General features: G+C 40.6%; 1 protein-coding gene across 1 annotated transcript in view; it reads right to left on the bottom strand.

The window, feature by feature from the left end:
* The window catches only part of PPM1H (protein phosphatase, Mg2+/Mn2+ dependent 1H), a gene marked incomplete at its 5' end in the record, with an annotated part of 133063 nt that overhangs the window by 60020 nt on the left and 58200 nt on the right, over nt 1–14843 (bottom strand). The window contains one exon of the mRNA XM_084292889.1: nt 10287–10452. Within this exon, the coding sequence (XP_084149015.1) occupies nt 10287–10452 (166 nt within the window). The remainder of the gene's footprint in view (nt 1–10286; nt 10453–14843) is intronic.

The following is a 14843-nucleotide window of genomic DNA, read 5'->3' as shown; positions in this document are numbered from 1 at the left end:
CACCCTCTTTCTAACCCTGCCGGTTGAATACAACCGAGCACGTTTTCTTTCCTTTTGTGTTCACAGGAATCCCGAGTGAACTGCATGTGTACACCTGGAGAATGACAAATCAGCAGTTTGGATTGATAATGCTATGCTTTACCCTGACATTAATGCAATCCCCTTTGGTTCATAGCCAAAAAGACCCAGCATGGCCGTGGTCCCAAGCCCATGTTAAATACACTGGATTATGGGAACACTTGCCATCAGGGAAAACTTAAACTTAGCTACTGTGGCTGTGCATGGAGGTGAGGTATTTCACCGTGACATCTCATAACGACCCTTGGACCATGCATTGTCACGATACAATGCAAGTGTTGCAACACTGCAACTCTTCAACTTAGCTGGTCTCTAAAAAGGATAGAGCTATAGTTGTGCATTAATATTTCATAAATCAACTCAAAATGTACCACCTTTTTGAGAACTGCATACACTGGCTGGATAGCATGGTTACATGGATGTTCTCTGAAAAAGTCTTGGCGCATGCCATGGGATACAACTGGGTTATTGGGAACAGAATTAGGTATATTAAATAGCATTGATGCTGAGGTCCTAATGAGCTGAATAACTGCTACTACAGACGACCTAAGGAAATTGGAATGCATCCTTATCGGCCTTAGGAGCAAGTCAATGGCTTTTATCAGACATTTTACCCCATTGGGAACAAATTGAAGAAAATGATCATCAATTAATTGTAAATGCCCTTAGGAAAACCCAAGGTAATACTTCCCTTGCCTTGAGCTGCATCCAAGTGCAGTTATGGATACAGTCTGTAGCAGCAGCTATTATTAGAGAGGGAGAAGGAGTTACCTTATCCACTGAAATCTGAAAATTGATTTGGGATAATGCTTCAGAATTTGAAAAGGATTTTCAAGCATGGTGGCAATTAGTCAACTTTACCCATTATGCAGAAAATGATAAAATATTGCCTTAACAAGCAATGCTACAGTATACAATGTATACCCAATCATTGCATTAGGACTCAGTCATCATGGAACTATACTTTATCCTAAGGAGCATAAAGCATGGGCCCATCAAAAGGGAGGAAAGTGGTAAACAATTGATGTAAATGCATGTATTGTGCATGAACAAAAAGGCTTCATCTGTGAAAGCAACACGCTTGAAGCCCAAGACATTTGTTCTTGACACTGAACAAAACATTTGTCACTTTGAGATACACCCTAATGAAACCCCTGAAACTGTTTGTATATATTGGGATAGGCTGTGTTTGCATGAGAACCCACTGTGATTCTATAGTCATAGATAATATTACTGTAAGTGCAAGTAATGACTCCAATGTTTGTGTCTGTAACTTTACCAAGATTCTAGGATGTGATTTTAGTTGCTCAGCTCCTGTCACCTCTTAACAACTTATTACATCCAATTATGTTCTACTTCATGATCTGCTGTCTACTCCTATTGGAATGAACCTTACACTGGTGAAGAAATTACTGTTACATGAAGCTTTGAAGCAGTTGATGAAATGAGTTCGAGAAAATGGACAAAGGACTCTGATTATTGTCCATCATGATATAGAAGACATACATCGAGTGATGGAAAGAGTAAAGAAAGATGAAAAACACTGCTGCTGGGACACTTTGTTTGGATGGATGACAACTGACACAGGAATCTTCAACAAGATGCTTCACCCTGTTGTAGTTTTGTTAATACTCACTGCATTATGTTTTATGCTAAAAATTACTTTGTATGTTAAACTTCGTATTATCATACCTATGAGATATACATATACTCGATAATCCTCACCACAAGAACATATGTGATACACCCGATATATTCCAAATGTTGTGAAGCTTGAGTGACTATAGTCATGGGGTGGATTATGAGGATTAATTCACTAAGGTGACATGAAAATTAAACCAATATTCATGTTTTAACAAACAGGTACAGCATTGAAGAAGTTTCCAGGGTGCAGTGTAGCTGTGCTAACAAAATGTTCCCTAGGCCTCCAACCTGAGATGTTATCACACCGGGGGAACCTGGTGTGCTGACTCTAAGGAACAGCACGGAGCGCAGAGCGGTGTGGAGACACCGCGGCTGGGCTCTGTGACCAGGTGGGGACCCGATTGTTCTTGTGCACACCGAGACCAACCAGCTGCCCTGAGCCAACCACCTGCCATGGCTTTGACAAAATGCTGTACTCCAGTGAACTTTGCTCATTATAATATCATTATAATGCCAAAACACACCTCCATCCCAAAAGCCACCCGCCTCCAAGGTGCGACCACCCCTCACAGAGCACGCGCTCTGAATTTCTCACAGCCTATTCCTTTAAATGAAAGCCAGAAAACTTTGCACCAATCATACCCAAGATATGCATGACTAGAGTCACTCAAGCTCCACCTAAAAGACAGAAAATAATAAAAAATTGACTTAAGAGGGAGGAGATGTCAGGGAAGATACCATCATGACTTCTGGGGTCAGTCGATGAGCTGAGTCTCTCTTCCCCCCAATTAGGACAACTCTGGGTAAGATTTGAACACTTGGTCACTCCAAATGCCTCCCTGGGAAACTCAGAAATCTCTATAGAGTCTTTGTGCTTTTTAATGTGTTAATAGCCACCCTGTGTTACTCATACTTCTGGCATTTGAGTGTGCTTTGCAGACAGTGAATTTTTATCACCGGCAAGCCAAAGAACCTGTGTACCTGTTGCTGTAATAAACTGCACTAGATTGCATTGAACCTAGCCATGACAGTTCTCATTGAACGTGACCATACTCTTTAAGTGTTGCTGTGGTGGTTCATGGAACGTGACTCAAGTGAGGGTGTGCCGCACTACGTGCGAGTCCAGCATCGGGGTAGCTTGGACTTATAATAGTTAATTTGTCACCCTTTTAATGCAACAAAAGTGCAAAAAGTTCATGGCTGAATAAACACAATTACTTAAAAGTCTATTTGAAATGCACTTTCAAAAGTCTCAATTATAAATATTATCATTTTTATTATTATTATTTAAGCTTCTGGCATTGTTGCTCTATGTACAGTGTATCAACTGCGTGTAGTAAAGTTCAAAAGTATCCTCAACCATTTCATCAAGAGTATAGTCACCTATACAAGGGAGCTCCTCTAAGCCTGACTTCTACCAAGAAAAGAAATTCAGCAACCTATTGTGCACACCATTCATTTCGTTATTGAAATGCCGAGAAATGGGAGGATTGTCTTGCAGTACTGGATTACCCACCACAGTAAGCATTATACAGGAAACATCCTATAGTTGTAGGGGGAAAAAAACAAGTGTACACAGCTCTGAATGCAGCTCCATATCCAGTCCCACCCGCTTGCCTGGTTTGGTGAATTCACCAAAAACATTATATGAATTTTTACCCCTGAGGGCATGTGAGCTGGCACAACTGCCAGACTCTTGGCTCAGAATCACTGAAAGTCCACACAACTGCTGGCTGTAAAGTTCTGCATTAAGCCATTTTTAACAGATAACAGGATTACTGACCAAAAAATCTGTTTGCAAAAATAGTTTGCTATTCATGCAAAATGTGAAGTAGTTTGCCAGCAGAAACAAGTGTCCCAAATTGGTAGTATAAAACTAGAAACTGAAACCATTTATTCAGAATGGCAACACTGCCTCCTGGGAGTTGGTGGTCAAGTTGCTTCTGCTCCCATTCCTCTCTTAGGGTTTGGTTCCCTGGCCAAAATCCCTCTCTTATGATGCACCACAGATAATGTTTCCACTGTTTTTATCTTCATACCATTTGTAAGGTGCAAGTCCTTCACAGACGTGCTGCCATTGGTGATGAGGTGTGTGTACGCATAAAGGCATTATATCTTGTCCTGGTTTCAGCTAGGATTGAGTTAACTTTCCTCCTAGTAGCTGGTAGAGTGCTCTGTTTTGGATTTAGAATGAGAATAATGTTGATATCACACTTACGTTTTAATTGTTGCAGAGCAGTGCTTACACCAAGCCAAGGACTTTTTGGCTTCTCATTCTGTACTGCCAGCGGACAGGCTGAGGGTGCAGCAGGAGCTGGGAGGGGACAGACCAAGAACAGCTGACCCAAATTGGCCAAAGGGCCATCCATCCCATCTGACAGCACGCTGAGCAATTAATATGGGGGGCTGGCTGGGGTGGGGTTCTCGCTGCTTGGGAATAGGCTGGGCATCGGTCAGCAGGTGGTGAGCAATTGCATTGTGCATCACTTGTTTTCTACATATAAGTAGTAGTAGTACTATTATCATTATTATTTTCCTTTCTTTTCTGTCCTAATAAATTGTCTTTATCTCAACCCACAGGCTTCATTTTTTTTTATTCTCTCCCCCATCCCAGAGAGGGAATGGGGAGGGTGAGCGAACAGCTGTGTGGTGCTTGCCTGCCGGCCGGGTTAAACCACAACATATCTCTAACTCTATTTGAAATAGAAATACCTTTACCTTCCACCTAGAGGATTTGAATTTTGACAGTGCCCCCCACCCCAGACAATTTCTATCAGAAAGCTACAATTAAAAGCTAGTCACTAAAAATAAATTATTGAATCTTCCAAAGCAAGCCCCTGAAGTCTGTATTAGAGCTGTTCAGAAAATAAAGCAGAACACTTAAAGTAATTCATTCTTTACTAACACAACAGTCATTTACGATTAGCATTTGCAAAGAGGTGTTCACACCAAGCTACACTTTATTCCATTCCTGCTCTGTTCTCTCAGCTCAGTTCTTGTGGCTGCAGTCACCTCACTTCACGTGCAAGTTTTCTGACAGTGTCCCCGCCACTCAACACACAGCAAATGGCCATGATGAGAGCAAAGCTACCTCACCACCTGATTCAGGAGTAGAGCTAAAGTCTCTGTTGCTGGAAAAGCCTAGTCAGAGCCAGTGCAGCTCTTTGTTTCACTAAGCAGTGTTGTCTTGAACAAGAAAACCTTCAAGGCAGAGAGAAGTTTCCAAGCAGAAATGTCCAGACGCCAAATACCAGGACACAGATGGGAAACTTACTGTCTTCCGCTCACCTGCTCATGCCTTATGCCCCTTGTTCCTCGGTCTCCTGCACACTACTTTGTCATCCCTCACACCAGAGGGAAGAGGAGTGCAAACCTGGAGCTCCTTTACCTCACCATCAACCTTGAAACAGCACTACAGTGAACGTGGTAAATCAGGAACACAGATTTTTGCAGCAGGGATGAAAGACCCTGCTCCAAAGACCACCTCTTGAGCTCTGCTCCAGCCAAACCCCTCATCTTCTCCAGAGGAGGTAAGTTTTCTTCCTCTTACCCACAGTTGTGCCAACCCTGCCACTGTAGCCTCTGGTGTGCACGGGCCAGATGTGATGCTCCAGTACTTACTGGATACTAGACTCGACTTAGTAGTAAAACAAGGTGGCAAAGACCATAAAGTTTTAAACAGATCCAAACAACAGGTCATGACAAAAAGAGAAATTGAAATGTTACCACTTGTTTCCAATAAGCCACTGGAAAGCACGCGTTAGTACAGAAAAGCTCATGTGGGCCCAAGCTGCAGTCTCAAGCTGTCATTGGTATGAACATGGCATGGTCTTATCAGCTCTGGCAGTTCCTGTGTACTTCACCTAACTTTAAAACAAGACAGTGTTGCTACCAGCTCAGCTAAGTTCAGACATCCATAATGCACATCTCTAAGACAGTTCCCTAGATTCCCCTTATAACCAGTGGAGGAAAAAAAACACCCTGCACTTTCACACTATCCTCATCTTATTCCAAAGTAGACTTATTTTTTCTTATATTCTGTAGAAATAGCCCAGATAACTGAGAGGTATGTATTATAAAGTTATGGGAGATGACTACCACAACATTTCTCTTATATACACATTCCTTATGAGATGCTCTACTGCCTTAACTTCAACTGGGATCTGCAGGCACTACAGTAACAAATATTAGTCTCCACAAACTTGTATATATTCCTGCAAAGCCCGATTAACTTTTGAACTAGCAAAGAGAATAACCATTAATAACCTATTAGCTATCTAAATAAGAAGGCAGAAATAAACTCATTTTCCCCCCTCCTGAGAATAAAAACAGCTCTGCTTGAAAAAAATTGAATTATCCAAAACCCACAGTGCAAATATACAGTGCAAATAAGGCAGAAACTTGGAGAACAAACAAGAGCTGGCAATCAGGGCGGCCAGATGAGACAAAAGGCACAAGAAGATCCTCACTTTTCTTCCACACTGAGACGCCTTCTGTAGCCACCATGCTATTACCCATTTTGGTGTGCAGATGCAGGGCTGTTCTCCATCTCTCGTTTGGGGAGCTTGAACTTCCTCCTAACACAAAGGTATTATCATTCTTCAACATCTCAGAGACATCCATTTCTGCTAGCTCTGGTGTTATTTTGTCTTTCAGTCATGATACTCCATTCATTCATTCAACTGGACAAAGCCCTCAATTGGGAGTATGGTAAGTCAACACACCCTGATTTTAGATTTTCCTTCGTTCAGATTGAACAGCATTCTAAATAGCTACAAGACACATCAGGAGAAAACAGATCCTTCACTGCAGTGACCTTACAATTCGTTTCCAGTATGCACTAGGAAATTTAATAAGCTTCAGACTCTACATCTGCTGACCCTGCGCTCAGGTACATGCAACAGTCTCCTGGGTTTTGTAATTGTAAAACTTAATTAAGACATGCAAAGTTTTGGGTCAAGCAATGGATGAGAAATCATGACAGCAAATGCGTATGTACAAATAACTGGAGGTTGGTTATAGTAAAAAGCGGGCAGTTTTAGAAATATATAGCAATCAATTTCAGACATATTTTTCAGGTAAGCTAGATGGTGGTCCTGCATTGTAAACTTGAGCTTTTTTATGCAACTAATTCTAAACAGGCAAACGAATCATGTTGCTATTCAAGATTTGTTCTCAGAAAAAAAAAAAAAAAAACAATCAAAAAAAACAACCACAATCCACCCTACTACTATTGCACCAAATAAGTGCAGATACAAATGCAATGGAGCAAGACTTGGGTTCAGATAAAATCAGAATTGGGTGAGCAGCTGCCATCCCATCCACAGAGGAAAGCCTCCTCGTGGCACTGATGGTGTGTTCAGCTACATATGGTAGACAAACAGGCTTGTGTCATATAAAACAAGTACTCCTTCCCATCTTTGTGACACAGAGAAAACTACAGCACTATTAATTATGTATCTCCATGGTACGATGACAATTAATAATGCATCACATTAAGTCCTGTCACCTGACCGTCACTATGACAAGACCCTGGCATACGACTCCCATTTCACTCACTGATGGTAACTGAAGAAATCTTTTTTTTTTTTTTTCCCCCTTTGGACAAGTACTCAGTAAATCACTTCTCTCATCCCTTCTTCCTCCAAAACTTCTATGAAGTGCTTCACTACTCAGGGATGATTTCAGATCATGCATTACAGGGATGTCCCCAGAAGGCATTTACAGAATTCAGCCCCTGGCTTTCTTACTGAACACTTGCTGAGATGGTATCACAACATCCACCAGAGTGCCTCAAGCCTGTATTTCTGCATCCTTTTGATACAGAATAGTTGCATCCTCATCATGTTCAACACTGACTCAGATACTCTTTAAAAAATATTTGCTTCCAACGCTAAAAATGTTATGTGAGGGCAAAATACAATATTATACTTCACAGCATAAAAAATACAAAAAAATAGAAAAGTAAAAGTATAATAATTATAAAAATAGTATGGTATCATTATCAGTATCTTTTTTAAAATTATTTTTAAATATTTTCAAGTAGCAAAAGATGTACCAAAGAAAAAACATCCTAACAATTGCTAGTGTAAGAGTGCCCTCTAGTAGAGATAACATTCTCCAGAAATATGCTGCCTGCCTTGGGAAAATATATTACAAATTTCTATTCACAAGCTGTGGTCTAATAACATGGTAAAATAGGTTTTACACAGCTAAATTATGAGTGCTACAGCACCTTCAAAGGTCACGTAGTAAACAAGAAAATCTGTAGATAAGAACACATAAAAACCAGGATGAGTAGCATGGAAGCAGTACTATGCTGTATAGATCAGCTGGTTCTTCATTTCCGACACTATGCACTCTTCTGGTCAAAGTATGTAAGAAATAAAAGAAAGTAAAAATATTTTAAATAAAAAGGTTTCTCTCATTAAAGCTGAAAGAAAGTAGCTATTTAAGCCAAAACGGAGATGAAAGGTACAGGATCAAAGTAGGAAATACACTAATAAAGAGAAGAAATTGGAGAAGTCTATGAGCTATTTCTTTCTCATTACGCAGGGCAATGGGATATTTGATAAGGCTAACAATCATTCAGTCTAAAATGAATAAAAAAATCAGCTTTCAAAAATATGTAATCAGTTTATAGACCCTACCATTATGGTGCCATAACAGTATGAAAACCATAATGATAGATAACATCAGGGCTACTGAAGACATCTTTCCTATAATGAAATAAGTTTTATATTCCTGTATTTTGCATGCAATCTAAACATATTAAGTACTTAATGTTTGGAGAAAAATACCTTGTGAGGAAACTGTGCAGTAAAGTATATACAAACCTAGCATGCCTTTTGCTCTCTTGGAAAGAAGCATCTGATACTACTCAAAACTGGAAGTTTTGCAAAAGACTTGCGAAACATCACTGTGAACCTTTATGTTCTGTGCATGCTTCCAAAATATGAAAACAGAGGCAAATTCAGTACAGCTATATCCATCCACACCATGGATTCAGAGGTCCCTGATCTGATTTCCCACAAGCTAGGCCTGGAACTTTAATGAGGTGTTAGAGCATCCCTACCCAGGTCAGGGTCTGCTCCAGGGTCCTTGTAGTGTGCTATATGCATGACAGCAGTACCTTTGGTGTCAAACAAACCCATCACATGGACCAAATACGTTGTTGCTTATCTTTGTGTGGTTTACATATGTGCCTATGCACTGTAGTCAGACACTTGCTTCATTAAAAGCAATTAATGTATACAAAAATTAAATACACTCATTGCAACCAAGCATTTGCGTAGGTCAATAGCAGAGAGCTGCATGGTCTTTCTAGGACAGAGTTTTTTGTTCTGAACGTAGACTATTAAAAATTCTTTTTTGGCTTGCGAGAATGTATGCAAAACTGATTAGTCTCAATAGGTATAGGGCACAATTATTTATCCTAGAGGGTGTAAATATGCACTTGGAAAAAAAATTGTGACAGTCTGAATTCAATGGGGAATGTCAGCACGCAGAAACTAGCACAGATGATTTTAGGAAAGGTTTGAAAGAGGAAAGGACAAGACTATTTGCAAACCTGAGTCTGAAGATTTTGCAGCAATAAGGAAGTATGAAACAGAGCAGGGGGAGCACGAGGTGAGGAGGGACACGGTACAAGAGGAAGTTCTTGATCCTCAGGACCTCAGTGACCCCTGCAGTCATCAGGTGTTCATCAAGCCACGGGGGTTTTGGGAAAGAGACTGAAGCAGACTTGTAATTACTACATGGTTTAAAAACAGATGAACAAGCAAAGAAAGAAAAGATGTTCTTATAGTCCAACAAAAGGCTAATCAGTACTTTGGGAGAAGCTGCGCTCTCCCAAAAGTAGAGAGACAGCATATCCACAATGTCTGACTCCAACATCCAAAATTTAGGGAGCTTGTATGTCTGAATCTAACAGAGTATCAATTGTTGCTGGAGCCTGAGCCCATGCTTAAAGAATGGATGAAATAAGACAGACGAAGAACAGAAGATGATTACCAACAGAGAAGTGCATGATGTACATCACTCTCCACAGAGAGGGCTGCTGTCCATGATCACTGAATTCAGGGTGCTGGAGGACCTTAACCTACCTACACAAACCAAGTTTGTGACAATCAATCCTGTTTCAGTAAGAAGAACCCAAATAAAGTACAACTCTTCATAAAATGGTGAAACCGTATAAACAATGATTCTCTTATGCTTGCAGTGACCTTCACTGGACAAGATAACCACAAAAATTAAACTCAGTATTTTGCAGCAGTAAATTTCTCAGGATTATGTTTTCATAAATGAATTATAAAGGAAAATCCAAGGAGTACTCTCTTCTGCATATTTAAACTAATATGCAAGAAGCATTTTTCAGTGAAAAAAATATATAAATCAAGTAGTAGAGCTAAGAAAAATTTAGTTACGTGTTCTGTATTTACACAGAGATTATATCATGTAACTGGAAACACATGAAACAGTAAACACTTGGAGTTCTTCTTTCGGTGTCCTATCACCACATCCTTTTATTTTTATTTTGTACTTCTCCACAGAAGTCTGCTTACCGAGTTGTCTTTCAGTTGGAGACCTTCTCCATTTGGCAGCGATGACCTCCGTTTTGTTGAGTTCTTGTTTGGTGTAGAATTTGCGCCTCCAGATTTCTTCTTGACAAAGAGGACTTCACAGCTGGCCTGATCTTCATTGTGTGTGCTCTTCCCTGCATTTATTACCCTAAAGAAGGAAAAAAATCAAAAGAGAAATTAAGGGACATAGTCCAAGTTAGTGAAGCACAGAAGCCTCCAACTGTATCTTATATATGACTCACGAGATAGTATTGCAAATGCCAACTGAATTACAATACCTGACTTTTGTACACACATACACCCCCCCCACACACACACACATACTTGCTTGTTTCCATACACCTACATTTGGCATAACCAGCATTTCTCACAGAACTACGTGAATAAGAACCAATGGTATCACAAGCGTGTTTTACCCTTAGGCATGACACGCTTTTCCTTACAGGGACTACCTGATGGTCATGTCTGATACCATTTATGCCTCCCTGTTGAAACATGAGATCCCCAGTTGCTTTTCTACGGCAACGTCTGCTATGCTGAATAATGAATCTGTTGGCGCAGGGTGTGTATTTGGTCAAGTTCTGAATCTTGCACAAACAAAAGACCTGCTGTAAATCTAAGAGTTGTTGGCACTAAAGGTACAAAAGAGAGAGAGGGAAAAAAAAGGAACTACTGTTGGTCTGTTGAAAGGACAGACTCTGCCTTGTATTCCAACAGGCAAATTGCACCACGGCAACACAGAGATGCATGTGCCCCCTTTGGCACTGCAGCATAACATATAAAAAACAAAACAAAAAATACAGCTCAAACCCACACTCCTCTGTCCCATTTGCAACTTGGAGAGCAGCTGACTTACACCAAGAGCTGCAAGCATGCAGAAACGACCACCAAGATCTCAGTACAGCTCTGGGCAGCCAAAGGTATCCCCAGACTTACACCACGGCTGCTGATGTCTACTCAGCTGAAGTCACCAACATTGGTGAGACAATAACCAAGACACCATTTGCTTGAGGCGGCATTTCCAGCACTAGACAAGCACAGTTTCATGTCAGGCACACAGTGTCTTGAAAAACAACTGCTGCCACCCCAGAAAGCACAACAGCTTGAAGGCATATCGTAATCCTGACGGCAAGTTGAAGACATACGTGAATTCTTGATCTCTAGTGTTTTGATTACAGTAAAATTTTACATAACAAAAAACCTTGATAGAAGTTGTTGGAAAGCAGAGAAAACAAAAATTGCAGGCAGGCCTGCAGGGGACTCTGCATCAGCTTGTCTCTTCTTGCGGAAATGTCAGTTCTGTGTCAGTCTTGCTTAAAGATAAAATATTCTTTTGATTTTTTAAGAGCAACATGGTACTGTAACATGCAAATGAGCATTTCTTCCTTCCAATAGAAGAAACATGGTTATACTCTGTAAATGCATCCACTCCAGTTAAGTGCTTGCAGAAAGTTTGCTTGCAGCGCTGAACGTTACACGCTGCAGTCACACAGAAGAGGGATTTTATTTGCAGTTAACACCTGTATGCATAACGCCACCAGTTTTTTGCAAGTATTTCATGTAAATAAACACCAACTGTAGATAAAATCATTTTTGAAAACAAATAAAAAGCATAGATTAAGGAGCCTGTAGTGATGAGGCACCTGTGTGTGGTTTAACCACGCGCATTCTGTAGTCCCTCTCGTTTGAGCAAATGGAGATACTGATCAAAAACACTGAGGCAATAAGCTTCTAGTTTGAAAACCTGACGTATAATCAGAAGTAAAAATACAAATACCAAAGAATTGATATCAGCTGACCAACACTACTTTAGTTTGAAAGGCTATGAGCATGATTAGAGTAGTGCAGTAGCACAGACAGAGCAGTTTTATAATAAACACTCTGTTCAGCTGACTACTTTCCTTACTTATGATGCTGTTTTCAATCTAGAAAAGACAAATTGAGACAAAAGCTACTCCTTACAAAGCCCACGACACTCCTTAGCACTTCTCATTCCTTACGAAAATCACTGAGGTGCTCTGGTCTCTGAGCTTGGCAATGGACTTCAGGACTTTAACAGCAGGAGATGTTCTGATGCTCAATGGTGTGTTAAGTTACACACAATATGGTATCATTTTACAAAGCTCTTACCAAGAAAATTTGTCAAGGCACTGAATGCATGAGAAAACCTACAAGAACAAAGTGACCTGACAAGCCAGCCTGGCAGGCAGCTGCTGTGAGACACACCTGGCAGCTGAATCTGTGAAGCAAACACCTTGCTAGGAGAGGGAATGGCCAAAAGGAACCCAGCAAGACTGAAAACCAAAAGTACATGGGGGTTGGGGTGTCAGTATATTGAGGTGGGAGGATTGGGGCTGTGAAAGCCAAGTTCCTGCTTACTATTCCAGCTTTTCCAATTATTTCAGAAATAAATTACTCATAATGTCAAAACAGTGCTTATGGGCACTACAGGCAATGCAGGGTCCAGATGCCAGAGGTTCCCCTCTCCTGATACGGGCACTCTTCTGCCCTCACATCCCACCTCACACCCCAGCTTCTGGGAAAGGGCTGCAGGAAGCCCCACGATTTTTAGTCTCAAAGTTTGACCTATGTGTTTGTAATTACTAACCCTGATGCCTAACACAGACACTAGTAACACCTTCTACTCCAACAGCTCTGTGTCACTGCTGTCTTTTGAAATCCTTTTCTCTGTGCAGCTTAAGTCCCTTCTTGAGGCACTTCTTTCAGCCAGCTTTCCAATGCTGTTTTTACTGTTGTCTTTGCTCCTTGCTCTCACAGCTAACTCATCAGGACAAAAAACACATCTAAACTGCTTATACAAATAACAAAGCAGAACTAACAAGTTGTTCATATCTCTAAAAGATAACTCTTAATTACACATCTTTTAAAAATTTTAAGGAAAACCTACCACCCCCCTCCGTCAATAGAGGAAATGCCTCAACTTCCTAAGCTTTTCGGTTCCCCTTCATATTTCTCTTTCTGTCCACCCCTCAAAAATGTTATCCTCCACTAAAGTGAACAAAATGAGATAAAGCATTATCTTATCACATTAACAAAAGAAACACCCTTCCAAAAAAAATCTCCAACCATGCAGTTGTCCTCACTTCCATTATATCATGGATGCAAGTAATCAGAAAATGTCAGAGCGAAAAGGGGGAGAAAAAGATAAAGACCTATAAGTCTCTAGCTTTTACTTGAACACATTTTCAAGGATTTTTTTTCTCTCACCATAACAGTTCCTCAGGGAACTGTTGAATTAGACCTGTTCATGATCAACAACTCCTGTCTTCTTCCCCATTACCCATTTATCCATTATCCAATCTTTCATGAAGTTCAACTCAAAAAGCATATCTACTTTGGATTAGAAGTCCCTCTTTTTACAGTATTGGCTGTCTCTAAAGTGTCAAACAGGCATTGTTCAGTAATAAACAGGCAATCCTGTGGCTTAGTCCATGGTATAGTAGTGCTAGCAAAAATACATCCTACTTTGCAAACAGGAGCTTCACAAAACCTGCATGGCAAGGTGGTAGGATTTCATCACATTTGCAGAGGTCTCTTGATAGACACTTCAGTACATTACAGACCGATCTGATTTGCTGAAAGTAAATCCCCTAGATATGAGCCAGCTAGTTTGTCTGGCTCACAATTAGCATTCTGCTGGTATCTCACAAGACCCCAAATCCCATCTGACTGAATGGAGATGTAGGTCACGCTGTGCTTCTATTCTTCATTCATTGAGCAGAGCTCAAACTCCTGTTACCAACATTACTGATTACAAAATCCTAAATTTATCTTGAAAGAACAAACCAGGTCAGTCAAACAAACCCTGGACAGCTTCTCTGTAACCAGTTCCTAACAAAAACACAACCAACACATCCTAAGTCTTCTGAAGCATTCTCAATCAGCCCTCTGTTTTTCAAGTTTACATCAATACATTTACTCTGGGGAACACCTTTGGCTGTTTTACTCTTCTCTAAACCACACGTGAGATTGCATGAAGATGTATTTGCTCCAGCAGAAGCTCCAAGGAAGCTTTAGGAGGACTCTTTTACCCTGGTCTAGATCTCAAACTATTAAAAAACTTAAATAAGTAGTGCACATATATATATATGTTTTTTTTTTTTTTTTTTTTCAAAACTTATCTCTCATATCTTGACAAAAATATCTGGGAAACGCAAACAGTTTAGCAGAAATACCGAATGATGCATAGCTACAGCAGTGTTCATAAAAGTGCTTTTTGAAGATTAAGGACTATGAGAGCTCCAAGACTTCTTGCACCAGGGAGCCACCATGCACCAGGAGAAGCACAGGAACTGACTGCACACCTACTCCAGACTGGCCTCAGCTCAGAGATAAAACTCATTACCAGGGCCCTGATCTACCCCTTCAGTCACTGACAAACACTTGCAACCACATGATAAGATCCCAAATCCTACCTGCTTCTCTCCTACCACAGTTCCTCTATGCAGTTACTGGGCTGCATCAAAAGAAGTGAGGCCAGCAGGCCAAGGGAGGTGATTCTCCCTCACTTCTCTACTC

This window comes from Netta rufina (genome assembly GCF_964035555.1).
Source record: "Netta rufina genome assembly, chromosome: 1".
In the NCBI taxonomy this organism is placed as follows: Eukaryota; Metazoa; Chordata; class Aves; order Anseriformes; family Anatidae; genus Netta; species Netta rufina.
The sequence above is the reverse complement of the archived record's forward strand: the minus strand, read 5'-3'. Positions and strand labels throughout refer to the sequence as shown.